Below are 18,161 nucleotides of genomic sequence, written 5' to 3'. Positions count from 1 at the left end.
TCGGTACATTTCCCTCCAATCAAAATCTCATCGCGAATCTCCTGTTTTGCTTTTCTTAATACTTCAAGACTATAAAGATTTGCGGGTTGTGGTTCGCCGTATAGCATGCAGCGGTTTGCGTTTTCACGTCTCCAATTTGCTGCTTGTGTGCTAGTTAATTCCTTTCCGATTTCGCGGCGGGATTGCCCAGCCAGGCGACGTTTTTTAATATGCGCATGACCTCGGGTGTCAGAAGCCGTGACTTGTAAAATAATATTTTCATCTGTCTTTTTTGGCTTAAATAATAAATGTGCACTTAAATTTGAATGGCATTCATGGCACAAGGCCGATATTTTTAAATAGGGACAACCTGGGCTTTCAGATATGATTCCTCGCTTAAAGACAAACGCACATGGAATTCGTAATTGCTCCCATATTGCATTATAAATTATATCAGTCCACCCTTTTCTTAAAACAGAATATCCACGAGTGTGATCACGTTTATCCTGGTAGTTTAAAGAGGAAGGTATTATTTTAGACCAAAGAGCCGCAGATATTGTAAGAATAGTATGCAAAAGAGGAAAGTTTTTGCTTTTGACATCTTTCTTTTCTATGATGGAATAAGATAAATCAGAACAAGCAACGGATTCTGTAGACGTATTATTTATATCACCAGTGTTTATTTCGGTTTCCTTCGGTTCAATAATTTCTTCTTGAATGAAGAGTCCTTTAGCTTCGAAATACAAATTTTTCAACTTATATCGATTTCCATGAAACATTACCCATAAATGTTTTGGAGTAATTTGATTACTAAGGCGTTTACTAATTTCTCTCCATATACCACTGGACGGAGGTATGAGTTTACCAATTTCATCATAAAGATTAAAATCAAGAGCCTCATCCAAAATTTCAGTCGGGAGTAGTTTCAAAGTTCTCGGCATTTTAAATTTGTAATAAAACAAATTTAAATTTAAAAAAAATCAAAAACAAGTTCAATTTAAAAAAAATAATAATTCCAAAAATAAATCGAAATAATTAAAAATAAACTCCGACACGAAAAAATAAGTGAACAAAAAAAAAAAGCACAAACAATAAAACAAAATTATAAACCAAAAAAAAAAACTCAAAAATCGAAAAATACATACATTTATACATGTATATAATAAAAACAAAATTAATCAAAAATTAAAAAAAAATTATTTTATTTTTCGGCGAATAAATCAAAACACCAAAAATATGAAGGAAAAATAAAGCTTATAAAAGCAAAAAATTGTAAAAATGATAATAAATGAAAAAAAGCAAAAAAATTGACACAATAAAAATCCACGATAGAATAATATTTTCGAAGTTATATTAAACGGAAAGATACCAATCTATATGTTGAATTATCCAAATAATATTCTTTGTATACCTAATAAGTCAAAGTACCATATGGAAAGCACTACGCGAATTAACTACAAGTTAATCATATTGTTTCAAATGACTACAACTGTAACTACTACAACTGTAACTCACTCACTCATGTATTAGTAGAATAAAAATAGGCTTTATGTATGGATTAAAAGTTCGGGCAACGAAACTTTGGGGTTTTGCTTTTTACTTAAAAATAAGTATTTTTTGAAATTTTTTACTTTCTCGGAGTGGTGCAACAGGTCAAAAAAACAAAATGGCGTCAAAAATGGTATTTTTTTCAGAAATTTTATCTTTTTTATTTTTTATTTTAAAGAGGAGATATCGGAGCATATCTAAATTTGGTAAGTTTGTAGTAATGGTTATAAACTACACCACATTTTTTTTGGGGGGGTTTTTGTTACCTCCCTCCCCAAGTTATACATATATATATATTATACATGTATATGATAAATGAGTTCATTTGACTGTAACTTGAAAAATATTTGACCGATTTTAATGAAATTTATACCAAAACTAGGTTATAACACGTACAACTTTCAGTTAAAATTTTAACTAAATTCGCCGAATAATTCGGCCAAAATTTTAAATTTTATGATTTTTTTAAAATGGCTGCCATTTTATGCCATTTGGTCCTAGAGTGTTAATTTTTTTTTTAAATTGTAGCATTTTTTATTATCTTTCGATTTTATAAGAAGTTGCATGTCCGTAAAATGATTTCTTGACCCATATTTTTGCAAAAAACAGAAAATTTATCACTTTTTAGAAATGATCTTTTCAGAACGGCTGCCATTTTAAGCCATTGGGTTCTAGAAAGTTAAATTTTTATTTAAATTGTAGGTTTTAGTATTAACTATCGATTTTATAATAAGTTGCATGCCCGTAAACTGGCTCCTTGATCCATGTTTTTGCAAAAAACGGGAAATTTATCATTTTTTGGCAAAAAATGTATTATTTTTTGTGCATAAAAAAATATTTAAAATAAATTGAAATATTTTTTTGTTTGTTTATTTTTCTTTTATTTTTGACCTATGTTGCTTATTTTGAACTTGAGGTCAAGTTCGTAAATGAGCAACATAGGTCAATTGGGTTTTGGGTCCGAAGGACCCATCTTCTAACCCTTTAGAGATAGAGCAAAAGTTTAAATGTAAAAAATGTTCCTTTCAAAAACTAAACACAAAAAGTGGTTTAAAAATAGTGAAAATGGAAAACTAAGTTATTCTATAAGTATTCTTTCCAAAAATTTCATTCATAGCCCAGTACAAACGAATGCGTTATGTGTTTACTCTTGTATCGGGGGTTAATTTTCCTCCCCTACGCCCCATTTGAAGTTGTATTGATTTAATATTCTGGAACAATCCTCTACTAATGTATATCTATCGATTGGCGTATACAGTATCCCAGTACAAACGTCACAGGAAGTAGCACAGCGAGGGTTAGGTTTCCCCCGCATATATCTAACCTCCCTGTGGCTACGTTCGTGGTTTAAAAATAGTGGAAATTGAAAACTAAGTTATTCTATAAGTTGGCTTTCTAAAAATTCCATTCATATACCAGTACAAACGAATGCGCTATGTGCTTACTCTTGTATCGGGGGTTGATTTTCCTCCCCTACGCCCCATTTGAAGTTGAATTGATTTAATATTCTGGAACAATCCTCTACTAATGTATATCTATCGATTGGCGTATACAGTAACCCAGTACAAACGTCACAGGAAGCAGCACAGCGAGGGTTAGGTTTCCCCCGAATATATATCACCTCCCTGTGGCTACGTTCTTGGTTTAAAAGTAGTGAAAATTGAAAACTAAGTTATTCTATAAGTGGTCTTTCCAAAAATTCTATTCATAAACCAGTACAAACGAATGCGCTATGTGCTTACTCTTGTATCGGGGGTAAATTTTCCTCCCCCACGCCCCATTTGAAGTTGTATTGATTTAATATTCTGGAACAATCCTCTACTAATGTATATCTATAGACTGGCGTATACAGTATCCCAGTACAAACGTCACAGGAAGCAGCACAGCGAGGGTTAGGTTTCCCCCGCATATATCTAACCTCCCTGTGGCTACGTTCCTGGTTTAAAAAGGGTGAAAATGGAAAAATAAGTTATTCTATATGTATTCTTTCCAAAAATTCTATTCATAGACCAGTACAAACGAATGCGCTATGTGTTTACTCTTGTATCGGGGGTTGATTTTCCTCCCCTACGCCCCATTTGAAGTTGAATTGATTTAATATTCTGGAACAATCCTCTACTAATGTATATCTATCGATTGGCGTATACAGTAACCCAGTACAAACGTCACAGGAAGCAGCACAGCGAGGGTTAGGTTTCCCCCGAATATATATCACCTCCCTGTGGCTACGTTCTTGGTTTAAAAGTAGTGAAAATTGAAAACTAAGTTATTCTATAAGTGGTCTTTCCAAAAATTCTATTCATAAACCAGTACAAACGAATGCGCTATGTGCTTACTCTTGTATCGGGGGTGAATTTTTGCTCCCTCACGCCCCATTTGAAGTTGTATTGATTAAATATTCTGGAAAAATCCTTTTTTAACGTATATCTATCAATTGGCACATACAGTAGCTCAGTACTAACGTCTCAAGAAGTAGCATTTACATAATTTTCCATCATCATGTAATTGCACCCTTATAAATATCCTCCCCATGGCTGCCGTTTTCAGTATACATTTCTCAAAATGAACAATAATATCAATTTTATAGTCTTTTGTAAGAAATCTATGTTTATAGCGTTATTCTACTGAATTGGTAACTTGTTAACTTGTATTAGTGGGTTGGTATATTTTTGGCTCCCCACCCCGTATTTTTGATTTTTTTCCCTTTATATTCTGGAACAATCCTTTATTTTGATTGTTCTTCCGAAAGGTAGCATTAAAATTTCAGTACAAAAAATGCGGGGGCTAGCGTGAAGTTGGCCCCCGCGCATATATAATTGAATATCTCGAGAATGGGGTGGTACAAAAGAGTGAAATTCTGGAACAATCCATCTTAATGCGAGTACAATCGAACCATATGGTTTATATTCTGGAACAAAAAATGCGGGGGCCAACTTCACGACGGTGTCAAATACAACAATTATTAAATTTTAAAAAAATATATAAATTGTTTAATTTTATTTATATTTTATTTTTAATAAGAAAGCAAACTAAAACATTAATTAAAAAAATTACATTGACAATTTTTTTAAGTAACACGTAAAATTTTCAAAGGGCGTGAGTATTTGCACGTACCCATGTAACCGAGTACGGATACGATTTATCTCATAAATCGCTGGCTGAACGGAAGGCCAAATTTCGTAAACTCATCAAATTTTCAAAGCTATATAAGAAAAAATCGTCATAAGAATCGTTAAAGTAGACTTAAGGTAGTACTATCGGTAATGGACTTTGCATTCAGAATTTAATGAAACTTGACATACTTGTCCAATATTATATCATAATTAACCAGTTAAATTTTAGGAGCCTTCAGAGAACTGAAAATCTGAACGTCCAGTTTTGTGAAATAAAATAAAATCTGTGATTTCCCATAAGGATCAATGTTAAAATATCTTTAAAATATCTTTTTTTCACCTCTCTGAAGGCCCCTAAAAATTTAACTGGTTAATTATGATATAATAATGTACAACTATGCCAAGTTTCATTGAATTCTGAATGCAAAGTTTATTACCGATAGTACTACCTTAAGGTAGTACGAGGGCCAAGGCAAGTTTAGACTTGTGGTTGAAATTTGTACCTTATTTTCAACTTTGGTGATGAATTTTCTTATAACTTCATGAGTGTAGACGAAAATTAAGAATACAGTTTTTCGATATTTGCCTTGGTTTTCGAAATATCGAAAGCCAAATAATTAATAAAAAAACCTTCAATTTTCAATATTTTGAAAATTACTCCAGATATCGAAAAATTTTATTCTTACTTTTGGATAGAATTTTGCTGCTAAGATTGTTTAATCGCAGAAAGTAACTTGCAATTTAAATTAGAGTATCTAAACTTATATGAAACTAACAATATAAGTGAAATCTCTTCAAAACTTCAGTTTGAAATATAATTTCACAAACAGTGAAAGTGTTTGACTATACTAAAGAAATAAATTCAATTTCAAATTCAAATTCCATACTTAAAAAAGTAATTATTTATCCAAAAACAAATCAACAAAAATTCCATATTTTAAATAATAATTTCTTTATCCAAAAATATAGCAAAATTATTCATAAATGGATATTAAAAAAATGTGGTGTAAATAGTATCACGCTACCTCTGTCTGCAGTATTGCATGACTATTAAACTTATGTACACTAATATTATAAAGAGGAAACATTTCATTTGTTTGTTTGTTTGTTTGTAATGGATAAAATAAAAAACTACTAGACTGATTTTAAAAATTATTTCACCAATTTAAAGCTACATTATCAGCGAGCAACATAAACTGTATTTTATTTAAAAAAAATTGAAACCTATAAAATTAAGAACAAAAGGAGTATAAATAAGGACAAGGAAATGAAGGCTAAAACACAGTAGTCTTTGTTCTTAAAGTTAGAATTTCCCAGCGAAGCGACAGGGTAACTACTAATACTAAATAATATCACTTCTCTCTTTTATGTTACTCTCCGAAAAACCTGTAATCAGATCAACGATTTGTATTATATTTTTGTGTTGATATTATATTTTTCGACAAATATAAGTTTGTAGGATTGATAAAAATGACGATTTTTATTTTTTTAATTGCCAACCGTGTGGTTTAATCAAAATTTAAGCTTAGTTTTTATGAAAAATAATTTTTTACCGTAAATCTTTAAAAAAAATTTGCCTTTGTTCCTCTTTGTAAATTGAGTAGTGGAAGAAAAGCTCTCAATAAAATAAAAGTCTCAACAATACTTTACTTGGCTCTTGGGTCCATCATGTAAATCGTAAGAGAAAGAACAAAAGTTCGAATTTAAAAAATATTTCTTATATAAAAAATAAACAACATTTTTTCGTAAACATCACTATTTATCCGTGAGGGCGCTAGTAAGCCATTTTAATCTATCCCCACCTTGACTTTAAAGATTAAATTTAAGGTTAAATTAAAGGTTATCGTTAAATGGACCCCCTTCCATGCTCAATAACTTTTGTTGAGCTCCTGTTTTATTGAGAGCTTTCCTGGGGAGATATTTAGGTGGGTGGATTAAAATAAACCCACCATGTATATACTTTACATGTATAATGTATATGGACGTAAAAATTCATAAATGGTTATAAAAATAGCTAGAAGCAGATTTTAAGATAATATTATTTTATTTTATATAATAATGTGTAAAAAAAACAAATAAATTATTATGCAATTTATTATGACATTAAGTTCCATAATTTTAATTCACCTTGTATTTTTAATACAATCAATTTAAAAAGGTTATATAGAGTGTATCTATAAATAAATTTTTTGGCGGTGATTATACTAAGGCTTATTTGCAATAAATTTGATCGATAAACGGGGGGGAGGGGTTGGCGAAAAGTAAACTGTAATTAGTAAATTGACTGAGTTAATTGTTGAAATATCATGTATACCATGACAGTGTTGATGACGCAATCGTTTGTTTTTTGTCACGTAAATAAAAAAAGATATCCACTTTTAAATAGCCACACACACATAACTGATATTCCCATATTAATACATACTATAATATTTGCACCTTATTAGCACCCTCGTGGGTAAACAGTGATGTTAACAAAAAAATGTTTCAAACAAAAGTTGTTTATTTTTTTATAAGAAACATTTTTTACATTTAAACTTTTGTTCTATCTCCAACGGTTAACAAGATAGGTCCTACGGACCCAAGACCCAATTATCCTACATTGCTCCTTTACGAATTCGACCTCACTTTTTACGCCCTGAGTACGCTATAAAATTTCATCTTGATATCATTTGTCGCTTTTGAATTATCGAATTGACAGACGGTCGGACAATCGAAAATGGACTAATTAGATGATTCTATGAACACATATACCAAAATTTTTTCGTGGCATCAATAATTTTAAGCGTTACAAACTTGGGACTAAACTTAGTATACCTTGATATATTTCATATATACATGGTATAAAAATAATTTTAACAGCAATTAATCGACTATAACCTCCTTCAAAGAGTACGTTTAAACATCGAATTAACAATCATCCTGTATATACTAATAATATAAACAAACAAACATTGAAACAAACAAGAAAACAACTGTAATACAATTATTTGGCAATAAACCGTATCTTGAAAAACAAACATTTGGTGTTGCTTTTTTTCTTAATGAATAGAAATCACGAAAATGTATTTTTATTACATGTTCAGCCAAAAAAAAAAATAAATAAAATAAAAAAGAAATTACAGTAATTATAAAAAAATAAAAATTAAATTTAGAGTTAAAGAAAATGATTTAAATTCGATTTTTTTTTTAAATGTTTGCAGGTGTAAGGAAAAAAAATTTTTTTATTAAAAAATTGCTGAATAAGTCCCTTTTAATAACAAAATTTTGTAATTGTTGGCAGTATATATGTTAAAAATATTTTAAATATGAATAATAATAACATTTAAAGTAGGCTATATAAATGTTGCGGTAAAAATGTGTAACATAGATTATTAATTATTATAATTGGTCGTTATTAATAATAACCATGTCTTTTGATAAATGAACAAAATATTTTAATAATTATATACGGTAGCCATTTTTTTTACTTAATATAATATATAAAATTGGAAAACTCTTCATAAAAGTTCGCATATAATACATAATATACAATTTGCGCATAAATTGCGCTCTCACGGGTAAACAGTGATGTTTACCAAAAAATGTTTCAAACAAAAGTTGCTTATTTTTTTATAAGGAACATTTTTTACCTTTAAACTTTTGTTCTTTCTCTAACGGTTTACAAGATGGGTCCTACGGATCCAAGACGCAATTGACCTATGCTGCTCATTTACGAACTTAATCTCACTTTTTTTGCCCCGAGTACGCTATAAAAATTTCAGATTGATATCTTTTTTGTTTTTGAGTTATTGTATCCACAAACAAACGGACAGTTGAACAACCGGAAATGGGTACTGGGTAATTTTATGAATGCATATACCAAACTTTTGTTTGTAGCATAAATATTTTTAAGCGTTACAAACTTGGAACTAAACTTAGTATACCTTGATATATTTCATACATTCAGTTTTGATATTTTAAATTATTTCACGCCAAAAATAATTTTAATTGCGAAAAAAAATTATAACAAAAAGTTTATACATATAATAAAGTGACGTCATATATGTACGATATCTCCCATGCATTGTGATGCTATACAATAAATATTCCCTTATTTGCGTACATATTTTCGACATATAACTCTTTTCAATTTTACGAATAAATAAATCCTTTCAACAATCATTTATTTAGATAATTCTTTAGAAAAAAATTTGACAAAAATAAAATTTGTCGATAAACCATTATTCATTTTTACAGCAACATCTCCCTATAATCTACATGTACAGAGTATATAAAACACACATATAACATGTTTATCAATTAATAAATTAATTAGCAAATTATATATTTAAAAAAATAATTACATTGCATGTTTTACGAATTTTTAAGTTATATAAAAAAGAATTAACAAATTTTTCGATAAGGTATAAATATAATTATTATGTGTTAAGTATAGGCAATGGTTAGTACGTAACGTACAGGAAATCCTGAGAAATTGAATTAAAGTTTTTTTTTTTTAAATAATAATATTTTGTTGTGTGTTGAATGTTAGTTTTATAATGTTGTGTGTTGTGTGTGTGTTTTTTTCATCATTTCTGTGTTGAATGGTAATGGTATGGTATACACTCATAGTAATGGCATGCAATGCATATACAGATAGAATAGAATAGCCAAGCGAGGATATAAATATGTTTGTGTGTGCTGTATAAAGTAGGTATTGGAAGGTATACAACACTGATGACTGGCTTGGCTTGGCTACACAGTACCACAGTACACAGGCACACAGTACACACAGCATAGCTACTACATAGTACAGTATATACAGAGGAGTTTATGTACATAAATGTATGTATATTATTATACCTAAACGTACATACGAGAAGCAAGCAAGCAACCGATCAACATATACCATATTACTTCAGTCAAGTTATATGCTATATTATATTAGATGAGATTGTAGTGGCGTATTAGTTTTTGAAAATTTTATATTTTTATATCCTGTATATTCGCACCGTGCGTGGGTTTTATTGGAGGCGTTTCCATGGTAACGATACACTACTTTAATTATAGAATTGTATGGATGCATATATAATTGTATAGATTGCATTTATGACTTACATTGAAAATTTAATATTATTGTCTCATAAATTTAAATAAATAATTATGATAATTTACATTTGAAAAATAATATTTGTGCAATTTGATTTCTAATTTTCACAATTTTTAATGCATTAAGTTTAATTAATTAGTGTTTTTCAATAATTTTAATTTGACATTTTCTATAACATTAACATGTAAAGAACTGCAAATTAGTCATAACAGCCTCCTTTATCGCCAAAATTTTTCACTGGAAGTGCTGGTATCGATTTTATTGTCCCTACCATGACTACGCACACAACGAATGAAGACACTCTTATATATTCGTTATTTATAGGAATATCAATTTGAAATTTTTCACAATCATACAGGGTGATGGGTCATAATCTACACTACAGAGGGGGGTATGATTTCGTAACTAACACTCTTACAAAACTTCGTGCATGGCTTCATTTCAGTGTAATATACAACGTCTTTATTTACGGAAACTGGGGCGTTTTCAATGTGGAAAAAAATGTAAACAACTATTTGCTTTTTGAATACAAGATAAATGAATATAATAAGAGAGAATCTAGCACTAGATCTATTAAGTTGTAGAATTTATATGAACATCTCTAAAAAAAATTCCACTATAATATTGATCCATCTAAGTATTATTCATCTACGTAAACGCTTATAATTATTTTATGCAACAAGGAAACCATATTTTTTGTCTATGAATGCGACAATGAATTTTGAGCTGAAATTGCAGCAAACCTATTGTCTGATGAAAAAAGCTTATTATTCAAAATTAACATTCATTAAGTTCATCAACATTCATATAGTTCCACTAAAATATTTTATATTTGCATTAACTATTTTATAAAAAACATCAAGAAATGTAACCCTATTGAAAATGATATTTACCTATTTTAACAATTTTGTTTTAAACATTATCTTAACAAGTTGCTTTTTGGAAACAATTACTTGAAACAATGAAAAATAAACAATACTCACCAGTGGTAGATTAGCCATGTAGCAAGATAAGCAAATGGTTCGGGCTCCTCCGTGGGTTCCTTAGTTATATTTACGAAGACTAAAAGATAATGGACAGGAAGGACGCTGGTTTAATTTGGCACTGATATTTTGTATTGAAAAAGTTTTTTTAGAGCAGTTTCAAAACTCATATGCCAGTGTTTGTTATTCTAACAATCAAGTTATATGGTATATAAAAGTATTATAAATGTATAATGAACGTTCTGTATGTATACTCTAGCATGATGGTAATCATGAAAGTGTATATAGAAGGGGACGTATATTGGTGACCGCAGCGCCGCTCATTCGATAGACGGCAGATGCGCATACTTCAATCAGTACATACTCCACGCTCTACACACAGTCAGCGCGCACTGCGCTCTCACAAAACATAATATTATAACAGCAAACATACAGATACAGTAAAGCCAGTAAACGTTTGCACAATGGCTTCCGCTAAAGACACGGCTACATTTTTTGTAAATGGTACACCACAACAATTCGAACAAGTGTTAAAATTATATCCACAAGCGTTAAAGTTAAAAGCTGAAAGAAAAACGAAGAAACCTGAAGAATTAATTAAATTAGATAACTGGTAGGTGGTGAAGTGATTAATTTTTACAAGTGCTTGTATGTCATTGAACTAGTACTTTGTCGTGCGGATAGCAAGCGCCGAATGACCACCCTCCCTCACTAGTGCATTGCATCTTGCCACTGGGCCGCTAGCTCATTATAATCAGTGTTTACCGTCACGTGGGAATCAATGTCAACTTACAACATTTACCTTCAGAAATAGTCAAAATGTTTTTTTTTATTTGGTCATATTTGTAATGGAGGCAACTCAATTGATAATAGACATGGCAGCCTCGTATATATTATATATACGAACAGTTAAAATCAATTCGTCATTTCGACATTGATTCGATGTTTGCAAACGTATTTGGTTCAATGGAATATAAGTGCATTAAAAAATTTTATTTTTCATTTGTATGTTTAAGACTTTCTTTGTGATGTTTCGTTAAATTATAATAAGCTGTTTTGTAAACGCAACATTTCAAGATGGTGACTTGAATATTTTAAGTTAAATAAAATATAAAATTAAATTCACTATTTTGTTTGAAGCTTTTCTAAATATTATATTTTTTTCACACATTTATTTCAAATGAATATGTAGAGAAAAATCGTGTCTGTCAAATATTCATCAGATATATCCCTACTACTTTCTAAATAATAAATTATCCAACGAATTATAAAATTAATGAACTACTGATGCATGACATATTGACTGAAATAACTCTTAAAAAAGAGAGGGGCGTTAATAATAATTTTTAATAATAACACGTGGAAAATTTATTGATAATATTTATTGGTTAATTGTTTTATAAAAAAAAAAAAAATATATCAAGAAAACATTAGCCCTTCATAATTTTATTTCCGAATTATCTAATTTAGGTGCTGATTACGGATCTAGTAATTATAGTATAGGGATGGAGTATAAAGTCCTACTTTAGACGAGGGGGGTGTATTACTCAGGGGGGTAGCAAATTGCCTACTTTTGATTGGCTGCGGCTCTCATTTGCGGAAAAATTCAAATAGAACGATAATATAATGTGTGTTTAAAATTTTAATATTCATATAACCATGGTTTTACATTGCCTCAAGTAATATGCCTGCTTTTGATTTGCTGCGGCTGTTCGCACTCTAAATTGCGAGAAATGGGCTGCGAATCTGCGTGTTTTGTAGATTGGTCCGAGCAAAAAATCTTTCTATTTAAAGTAAAATTTAGAAATTAATTACAAATATAATATTCCCCCCTGAGTGAAACTCACCCCACTCGGCTATACTCGATCCCGTTTAAAATATTCCTATATCCATAGTGCTGATACTAATTTCAAATTCCTTGCTTAGCATAAATAATTTTAAAAAATTCCTCAAGAGATCTTAAAATATATGAAATTTAATTTATTTGGCTTATAATGTAAATATCATATTTCAACACATTTCTTAGAAATGATCTAAATTTAACATTGGAATTTAAAACCAACAGAGAGCACTTTTAAAGCTACACCAATTTCATAAATATGATCAACCAAATTAAAATGTCTGGGTTTTTCTATAAGGCTTCAAGCATTGTATTTCACTTCATAGTTTTGTTTTTGATTTACTAATATATATATTTTTTTAAATTTAGGTATCAAAATGAACTGCCAAAGAAAATTAAAAGTCGAGGAAAGGATGCCCACTTGATTCATGAAGAATTATGTCAAACTATGAAATGGAAACAAACGGTAAATATCATGATTTTCTTTAAATATATAATTAATGAACAACAGTTGAACTGTTTTTGGTTTCGGTCGTGCTAATTTAAAATCTGATTAAATTGATACACGCTTAAAGGGTAATTCTTATTAAGTCTAGCCAGGGCCGATTTATGCGTAGGCAAAGTAGGCATGTGCCTACGGCGGCAAAAAAAAAAAAATGGGGCGGCAAAAAATTCGTTTCAATTATTAAAAATTTTTTTGTTTAATAAAAATGTGAATTTTCCTTCCTAACCAGGTGTATCCGATGATCGATATCGCTGTTAGAATGTTTACTTGCACTGCAGTAGCAAATTGTCCTGCGGAACGTTCATTTTCATGCTTGAAACGTATAAAAACTTATTTGCGTTTCACGATGAAAGAGAACAGACTAAATTCTTTGGCTATAATGTGTATTGAAGTTGAAACTTTGCTACAAGTTGATCTGAACAAAATCATAGATACATTTGCTGTTGAAAAAGTCCGGCGTAAAAATGTACATTGAAATAATTGAAAAATGAATTGTTTTTTTGTTTGTTTTGTAAACCTTACTTATGATTAAAAAGTTATTTCATTTATTATATTAAATATTTTTCAATTTCCACATAAATAAAACAGATTTTTGTTTATAAAAAAAGGCGGCAATTTGATGCCTGCCTATGGGCGGCAAATTCGTAAATCCGCCCCTGAGTCTAGTGTAATCGCGTGTGATATGAAATAAATCGAGTTAGTTGAACCCATCTTGAATCAATTTTCCTAATCTGTTAATTTTTTCAATCAAACAATATATTTAATTAATAATTGCTAAACGTATTTACAATATTTTGAAATATGAAATCGTTTAATCGAAAAAGTATTACTTCGATGTGTAAACGCACTCGGAATTCTATTGTGCGGTACCCGAGGCTAAAATCAGACTAGAAAAATAATATATAAGTGATACGAACTATCACTAGGCAAATTTTTTTATTTATCGAACAAAATTATTTCTTAAAATCAAATTTGTGCGGTACATTTTTATACCGTGAGTCTAGTTTTCGTCGATAGCTACGATAATCTTTAAAATGGAGGGTAAATCATGGAAATTGATGAAAGGTTAAAAAAACATATCAGATTCAAATATTAAAAGTGTATTCAAGAAATTTGTTAGGAATTTTATATATTTCATGTTCATTTATTATTCATGGCGCAGTGATTATTATAATGTTGATCCACAATTACGTCTTCAAATTTTTGACACCTTTTCTAGTCGTTTGGTTTTTAGTTCTTGTTAAGATTTTTTTAAATTTTCATTGACTAAAATAACATTTGATGAAATATGTTTTGAATTTAATTTATTATCAAATTTTCTCTTTCATACTTGGAAATTTCAAAAACCAAACGAAGCCGCAAGAATTTTTCATTTAATATCTTAGTTTAACGAGTTTGAAATCTTTTAATTTTTATACTGTGCCATTTATTCAACTTATTTATTTATTTGAAGATATTCCAAATTTTATTTGAAGAGAAAAATATCCCCCTGCAGATCTTTGATATTTCAATATTTTGATTTACCCTGTTGACTCGAGATGCTACTCTGACGATTAAACAATCCTGACTAACTACTATTTTTACTTAAAAGTCGATGAAATTAAATTTTATCTAAGTAAGTATCAGGAATATTTCCATTTAAATAAGAATTAGATGCTAACTAACATAAAGAGTTAGTATCACAACTGATATATTTTACGTCTAAAAATACTTCAATGATTCGCTTTGCTTGCAAGTCTCGCGGTCTTGAATCCGCGTCACAGAAAGGGTCACTACTTGAGTTGAAAAGCAGCCATAAGTTTGTACACCGTATGGTTGTGCGTAAAGAAAAAAGGATAGTTTTGTAATGCTTAATTGCACTGTAAAGTATAATAAATAAATAAAATATCAGGGAGTTTTTTTTGAATTTGCCAAGGGGCTGCAGTGTTTCTCACTTGGGCATATTGTAGATTAAAAAAAAAAACTTATTTTGAAAGTAGTAAAACCAAGCGAAATTAAATCATGGGTAGATTTCACAATGTATTTTTTATGTCATGGAAAAACTAACAAGTGTAAGCAAAACGCACGTGATTAGCGGAAATTAAAGGCGGATAATTTTTTGAAATGAATTGTTGTAATCTTTTCCATTTGTTTACCTATGAAGTTTTTACGTATTATTTATGACTAATGCAATTTTTTCGTTTCAGCGAGGGAAATTTTATCCGCAACTCTCATATTTGGTAAAAGTAAATACACCACGTGCTGTAATGCAGGAAACAAAGCGAGCTTTTAAAAAATTACCAAATTTAGAACAAGCAATAACAGCATTATCAAACTTAAAAGGTGTTGGTACAACAATGGCATCTGCGCTATTAGCAGCCGCATCACCAGAAAGCGCGCCATTTATGGCTGATGAATGTTTAATGGCAATACCAGAAATTGAGGGTATTGATTACACAACAAAAGAATATTTAAAATTTGTGAGTCATATACAATCAACCGTAGACCGATTAAATGATAGCTTAAACACAAAAGAATGGTCACCGCATACAGTAGAATTGGCATTATGGACCCATTACATAGTATCCGAATATAAACCAGAATTATTACAATCAATATCCGAAAATGGTAGTAACAATACATTACATCAGAATGGTGATTCAGTGGGTGCTGAAACATCTGACGAAAGTAATCAAGGTCCACCATTAAATGGAAAAATGCCGACATTAGATCAATTGGACGACGCAACATCGTTTACAGAAGATTCATTAGATAAACCATCACCGTCAATAATTGCTAATGAAGAAACAAATGATTCCGTTGTATCAGAATCAACGAATGATTCCACATCTGTACCACATAACAATATTAATAGTATTAATAATAAAAGGCCTGCTGCTGACATGCTGGATGAATCCTCGCTAAATACAAATGAAGAATCAAATAATAGTACACAAGAAGTGGATGATGAACCAGTGAACAAAAAAAATAAAATAGAAGATATTGGTGACAAGTGACCTCATTAAATATACACATGTATGTTACCCCCCTTTGTCCTTCTACCCCCACCCCATCCTCCACCCACATTATTCAGTTTCTTATCTATTTATCATCCGATTATCATTTTATTATTAATTAATTATTATTATTAATATTATTATTATTATTATTTAGTAGTCGTCAGATGATGGATAGATGATGTGACACGTTAATTATTAATTATTATTAATTACTAATATAAAGAAAAACAGAAAAAAAAAACAAATCCATTAACATTTAAGAAAAAAACAAAACAAAATTTAAATAATAATTCACTTATTCGATATTTAAGTAATTGTTTTTGTTTATTTATGGAAGGTCGCTGATATTATCATTCAGAGTTTAAATAATCGACGATCCTCTACCATGATACAAAAATCAATTTCATGTTTCGATTTTTCTTGTTTTTTTTTACACACAAATTTAAACATCTGAAAAATTTTGTGGTAACGGAGATTTATAAAATGAACTGAAAAATACGTAGAAACGTGGCCATTAGTGTTTAAATATTTGGATTTTGGGTAATCGTTATTCATACCTGGATAATGTTTAACATCCGAGTCATCAATTAGTTAAATAGTCGAGACTAACGACTTCACGGAGGTCGGTTTTTTGGAAATCGGATCGGCTATTCAATTGGAAATCAAAAGTCAGTAATCAATGGTACATAGCGCTATTCATAAACTGAAACGTTATGACTGACACCATTTTTGAAGAGATATACTTTTAATAGTGTCTCTTTGGAAGTTTTTTTTCGATATAAATTTGCACAGTGTGCAAGCGTTTTCAGGCAAAGATTTCTGATGATTATTTTACAATATATTTTTATGATAACTTATGACGATCTCTACTTAAAAAAGAGTGATTTTTAGAAATGATTTGTGGATAATTAGTGATGTAAAAACGTGTGTAAAAAATTTTTTTTCTCGAATTTAAACCTAGTTAAAATTTTATATGAAATTGGTTTTCTTCTTAAAAAATTCCCTCTAATATTAAAAAAAATAAAACAATTGTGTACAGAAATATCGAACAAAGCTACCTTTCATGAATAAATTGTTTTTTGTAATTGTATTATTTGCTACACTTTTTGGGCACTAGCGAATTTTTGACATAAAAATAATATATGCAATTATAATTTTTCTTTTTTTTCTTTTCAATTATAATTTAGTCGAAATTTTATTTAAATGGAGAGATTTTAATATCTTTCCGTTCAAATAAAAATAATACAAAATTTTCAAAAATTGAAAAAAATATCTATGATTAAAAAAAATATGTACAACTAAATCTAGCCTCGTAGGTAATTTATTATTTTATTTTTTTCTTTCCATTTCAATTTTTTTTATATAATTTTTACTTAATAATTCATGTAAATCGAAAAAAAAAACAACAAAACTTTAATATTTTTTGAAAAGTATAAAATTGGACCCATTAAATTTTCGGAGTTAAAATAAAATCATAATATATGTCTTTGAAAAATCATGCAATAATATATATTTCATAAAATACAGGGTATTGCAAAATTATGAGTTTTAAGAAGTAAGTGACTCATAAAAATTCCAATTTAACATCTAGGATCGATTATAGTCAACAAAATATGAAAAACTTCAGAAATCAACAGTGCCTTGTTTGCAAGATTGATTCTGTTTCTTATTTTGATGAAATTGGGATCTTACACGCTTAACACACACAAAAAATTTAATTTTGTGTCTTTTTCAGACAAATATTTTATTTGCCCATTTTTAATTTTATCACATTCTAAATTAGGAAACATAATTATGCAATACAATGTATTTTTAAAGCGTGGCTTACTTATTCGAATCAAATTGTTGGAACTCCTAATAAAAATTTTAGCATAGATTGATAATTTTAACTCAAATTTATTTCGAGAAAACGATTTTTACTTTCCAAAAAAGTGTAGTGTTCATAAAATTTAATTTTAACATCCTAGAATACATACATGGCGTTGGTTTTGAATTAAAAAAAAAAAAAAAACAGAATAGATTGACAATTTTACGTCCATAACCGAACGCCGTTATGAATTTTACATACTTTTCAGTAAGACGAGGATGTTTTACGTCAACAA

At 29.5% G+C, this 18,161-nt stretch overlaps 1 protein-coding gene across 1 annotated transcript; it reads left to right on the top strand.

Annotated features, from left to right (window-relative positions):
• The first annotated feature begins 11,041 nt into the window (after positions 1 to 11,041).
• Positions 11,042 to 17,197, top strand: LOC123294532. Its single transcript, XM_044875591.1, has 3 exons — positions 11,042 to 11,328; positions 12,925 to 13,021; positions 15,247 to 17,197. The coding sequence occupies exons 1-3, from the start codon at positions 11,180 to 11,182 to the stop codon at positions 16,054 to 16,056; spliced, it is 1,056 nt and encodes a 351-aa protein (XP_044731526.1). The 5' UTR covers positions 11,042 to 11,179; the 3' UTR covers positions 16,057 to 17,197.
• The last annotated feature ends 964 nt before the right edge of the window (positions 17,198 to 18,161 follow it).

This window comes from Chrysoperla carnea, chromosome 3, assembly GCF_905475395.1.
Source record: "Chrysoperla carnea chromosome 3, inChrCarn1.1, whole genome shotgun sequence".
NCBI lineage: Eukaryota > Metazoa > Arthropoda > Insecta > Neuroptera > Chrysopidae > Chrysoperla > Chrysoperla carnea.
Note: the sequence above shows the minus strand (reverse complement) of the source record. Positions and strands in the feature narration are given on the sequence as shown.